Genomic DNA, 4631 nt, shown 5'->3' on the forward strand with positions numbered 1-4631 from the left:
AGATAGATAGATAGATAGATAGATAGATAGATAGATAGATTTAGGTCTACAGAAATCACATAATAAGAAATCATTTGTTAAGTGCTTACTAAGGGAAATATATAGATATCTAGATATATGTATCATAGATATTATATACATTCTACATACCATATATACATATACACGCATATGTATTTATGTATGTATACATATATGTATAGTTACAGTTAATTAAATATCTATTTATATGTACAATGTTTCTATATTTCAAAGATATTATTTTGGTTCCTTTATTACCAAGATTTCTTCATCTGAAACTTTTATATATATGGAAAAATATTTTGGAAAACTCTCAAGGGAGTTCATGGTCAGATTCAATATCCCAGTTTGGAGGAAGGCATTAATGAAATGTAATGTAATCGACCTTTCAGAGTTGGTAAGAGTTTCACTCCACTCTCTCCAACAGGTCCAATTTTGTTAACAAGCTTTGATTCCCAACAGAGGCACCTACAGGAGGATGGGATAACTGGGACGAAAGCTTTGGGGGTTTGTTTGTTATTCTCGTCAACAGGCATAAGCTGTACTTTAAGTAAATGAGGGTATCCTCTTTCCTGAAGGGCGCTGGGCTGGCTCAGACAATAGCCGGTGTCTGCCTATTTGCAATTGGAATTGCCCCAGCTGGGTTCCAGTTCATCTGACAAAGTGAATTAGACTCATTTACAAGTGTCTCCCATGCCCCTTAATGAAAATTTCAAACAATCAGTTGGAATAGTATCTGAAATTAGAGCTTCTTGAGCAGCTCATTAACTTGGGATCTAGACAGAGTAAATGGGTCTGTGTGGAAATCAGTCAGATTATTTCCTCCCTGGGGTGTAGTACTGTGCTAATCAACTCATTTTCTCCCAGGGTACAACTAACAAGTTGGCCCCTTCTCTCCCTGCCCCCTATTTTTCATGGTTAATGAGCATGCCCAGCTTCTCTTCTTCTATTACCCAGAAATGTTAACTTAGAGACACTTTCCAGTGTTTTAATAGCTGTAAAGGAAAGCAGGAAGAGTAGAAAGATAAGGAAAGCAATCAGTCTTATTGTATAGGAAAAGGCCAAAAAAAGCTAGCAGTGAGAAGCACTACCAAGGATACCAGGGGTACAGAAGGAACCATTTGGGCAAGTAGCTGAGCCATTTGGGGATAACCTATTCTCAGAGTGATTACTTGTGCTTCTGAGTTGTCAATTGGTCACCTCCCATGTGGATCAAGTTGGTCACTTGCCCCTAAATATCAACCCCTCTGTAAATCATTTCACCATTATAACTTTATTCAGGTCCCAAAGTCTCATCAGGAGCCCTCAGTGAAATTCAAGACCCTCAAAGGAACAGTTTTACTTTAGTTAGCAGCTGATACTTGAATGAGATTAATTGACAGCCAGCTGCAAGGAAATTGGATGGACCTTTTGGTTTTCTTTATTCTTTTTAAGGGTATGGTGACCTTGAACAATTTTGTCTAGGGTTACCCTACTTGCCTCAGCCTTCATAAAAAAGGGATATATTCAAACTAATGTCCTGCCTTCCTACCTGATTAGGGCTTCCATTAGAGAGGTACTGCCACTCCCGCTGAGGTCTGAATATAGCTAATAATAATAGCTGACATTTGTAGAGGACATTAAGGTTTACAAAGTATTTCTAAACTGAAATGTTATTTCATTTGGTCCTCATAATTCCAGGAGGTAAGTACTGTGGGTCTTATTATCTCCATTTTACAGATAACGTAACAAAGGGCTTGGAGAGGCAAATGACTTGCCCAAGGTAACTTAGTGAGGAAATAGACTTAACTTCAGGTCCTTTGACTTCAAATCCTGTCGTCTTCCCATGATCCAATGCTTGAAAATTTCATAACCATTATGCCCAAAGGTATTTCTTTGTAAGAACACAAGAGTGTCCTCTGTGATTGATAGAATGAGCACACAATTTGGTGACATTTGTAGTTTTCTCAGTGATGAGATAGGATGGAGAGAATTCCAAATGTTTATTACCAGGTAGCTCTAAATGGTCCCATCTGCCGACTAAACTAGTACTGAGGGAAATCATAATTGCCAAGTCTTTTTACAAAGTGTTGGTTGCTAAACACCAAGTCTGATTTTGATCATCAGTAATGTGGACTTCTGAAGGAAATTTCTCGTTGTGTATAAATGTAGTTTCCTTACTTTTTCTCTTTCTGCTTTCTTTGAAATTCTCAGTTTTGTGTTTTCTAACTTGAAACTTTAAGAATCATTTTTAGTCCCTTATTTGAACCCAGTTTGTCAAAAACCTCTCTGGGACCTCAGGCCTGTCTGTACTTAACATAGTATATTTCTTTCTAGGAGTTAGATGATATGCATGGAAAACTACATTGTGAATGGTTTTTACAGATTCTAAACACTAACATAAGTTACTCTTGTATTTTCCTATATCAGGAAATAAAGATGGAGGAAGCTATGACCCACACAGGTATTCAGACTTTTTTATTCTCCCTGGCAGCTGCTTTCCCAATAATTGCATGATCCAGTCCATTTCAACTAATGTCTATTCCTTGCCATGTTGTACAGAGAAGCTCTAGCTTATGGTGCATGCAAGTTCTAACAGCATCCTACACTGCATTTTGTCATTGGTTTCAGATAAATCATTATGCCTTTAACTCCCCTCACTCACGGTAAAGCATCAACCAGCACACTTAACTGATTCCATGCTGATTTTTGAGAACTTTTAAAAATACATATATTGAACTACATGAAAAATGCATTGTTGTGGAGAACAATACTCATAGAGGGAACCAAAAAAATGAGTCTCTTTGGGGGGCTTCTCTAATTACTTGGGAGTTTAATAGCAGCTAGTTATCTGGAAAGATTTCATTAAATCTAAGTTAAAAGATATCTCTAGGCATAGGGAGTGATTAAAATTTTAAGAGAATTTTAAAGAGAAGGCTAAGGAATACAACAAGAAGATTCTAGATGTTACCACTTAGTAGTAAATCCTAGAAAGCAAAGAGTTCAAAAGGGTGTTGATGAGAAATATTGATGCCTAGTCCTAAGGTGGCACAGTAGATAGAGCCCTGGGTGTGGAATTAGAAGGATCTCAATTCAAATTTGGTCTCAGACACTTACTAGCTATGTGACCCTGGGCAAGCCACTTAACTATGTTTGCCTCAGTTTCCTCATCTGTAAAATGAACTGGAGAAAGAAATGGCAAACCACTCCAGTATCTTTGCCAAGAAAACCCCAAATGGGGCCATGAGGAGTTGGGAATGACTAAAAAATGGCTGAACAATAACAAAAAGGACAAAGATGGCAAAAGAAAGAGAAGGAAAGCAAGAGTTAGCATACCCAGAGAAAGTTTATTTACATAGGCTGATAGCATTTGGAGATGGAAGGGTCCTTTAAAGATCATCTATCCTATTCAAACCTGATTTTGACAAATGAGGGAACTGAGAACTAGCAAGGTTAAATGACTTGCCCAAAGTCGCCTTACTTGTAAGTAGCAGAGCTGGAATTCACATTCAAGTCTGATGATTCCTATTTCCACTGTATGTCCCCCCAGAGACATATACCCCACAGGATGACTCCTGTTTCCACTATACTATACTATTTTCACATTGTACCTGTAGAGAACAACCAGAAAATGCTGATGATATCACATTCCATCTCAGGAAATTGGTCTTTCCTAATTTTCCCTTCTAGAGCCTGAGTTCACCACAGACCTGTCACCCATGTACCCCCTTTGACTAATGACAACTGTACTGCACAACTCTGATAGTGCAGGGTCAAACTAGAATCTCACTGTAGTGCATTGACGTATAGTCAAAAACTTAATGAGTGTCCTTCATGTTGACTCCTTTAAGGAAAAATAAGAAATGTCTTCTAGGTCTGTTCTTCCTTTTTCTCAATTGACTTGCCATATTCCCTTCAGTTTTGTTTTTCCGTTCTTTTATTACTATTTTGGCCTCCTGAGAACCAGCTCCTCCACTAGAATCAAAGTCCACTGCCTCATTTTGTCACGGCAGTGACCTTGGCTATATCTTCAGAGGACATGCTCTAGGTGAGCCTAGCCCTACTAAAACTGAAGGGCTTCAAATACAGGCCTGGTAACAAACTTTGTGAGTTCACGGATGCTCAATTCCATAAGGCTGGCCAATAGGAAATGATCTTCCTTTTTCTTTTGGCCTGTCTATTATGACAAGGAGAGGTTGTAATCTGTGTTGTTATAGGACTTATGCTGATAAAAATAAGCCATCTTTTATGATAGTGAATTCAGAGAACCAATGTAGCCATGGCTCCAACTGGAAAAACTAAATGGCAACTGGAAGAGCTGAAGAGAAAGAAAGAAAACAAAAAGGAAGCAGTTTCTCAGTGCACTATTGGAATAGATAGATATTTATCAGCTATAAATATAGATAAACATATATCTGATATAGAAATAGAAAGATAGGTGGTAGAGATAAAATAGGTGATAGGTAATAGATACAGAGATGGAGATGATCAGAGGTAGAGATGGTAAGCCTAGAAGTAGGGAGATACAAAAATAAAAATCTAGAAAGATGATAGAAATAGAGTAACAAATAAATAGAGGTAGAAATAGATAGATAGATAGATAGATAGATAGATAGATAGATAGATAGATA

The 4631-nt window shown here is 37.6% G+C and overlaps 2 protein-coding genes across 7 annotated transcripts in view; one reads left to right on the forward strand and one right to left on the reverse strand.

The window, feature by feature from the left end:
- LOC114053869 (extracellular sulfatase Sulf-1) overlaps positions 1-4631 on the forward strand; it is a 287381-nt gene that overhangs the window by 273686 nt on the left and 9064 nt on the right. Inside the window, exon 21 of one of the 6 annotated variants that reach the window (XM_027876974.1) lies at positions 2431-2464. The exons of the other annotated variants lie outside the window; for them this stretch is intronic. Within the exon in view, the coding sequence (XP_027732775.1) occupies positions 2431-2464 (34 nt within the window). The remainder of the gene's footprint in view (positions 1-2430; positions 2465-4631) is intronic. 6 annotated transcript variants of the gene reach the window in all.
- The window catches only part of LOC114053871 (solute carrier organic anion transporter family member 5A1-like), a 190847-nt gene that overhangs the window by 3761 nt on the left and 182455 nt on the right, over positions 1-4631 (reverse strand). The gene's annotated exons all lie outside the window — the stretch shown is intronic.

The sequence above is a fragment of the Vombatus ursinus genome, unplaced genomic scaffold (assembly GCF_900497805.2).
Source record: "Vombatus ursinus unplaced genomic scaffold, bare-nosed wombat genome assembly UNPS02014812.1, whole genome shotgun sequence".
NCBI lineage: Eukaryota > Metazoa > Chordata > Mammalia > Diprotodontia > Vombatidae > Vombatus > Vombatus ursinus.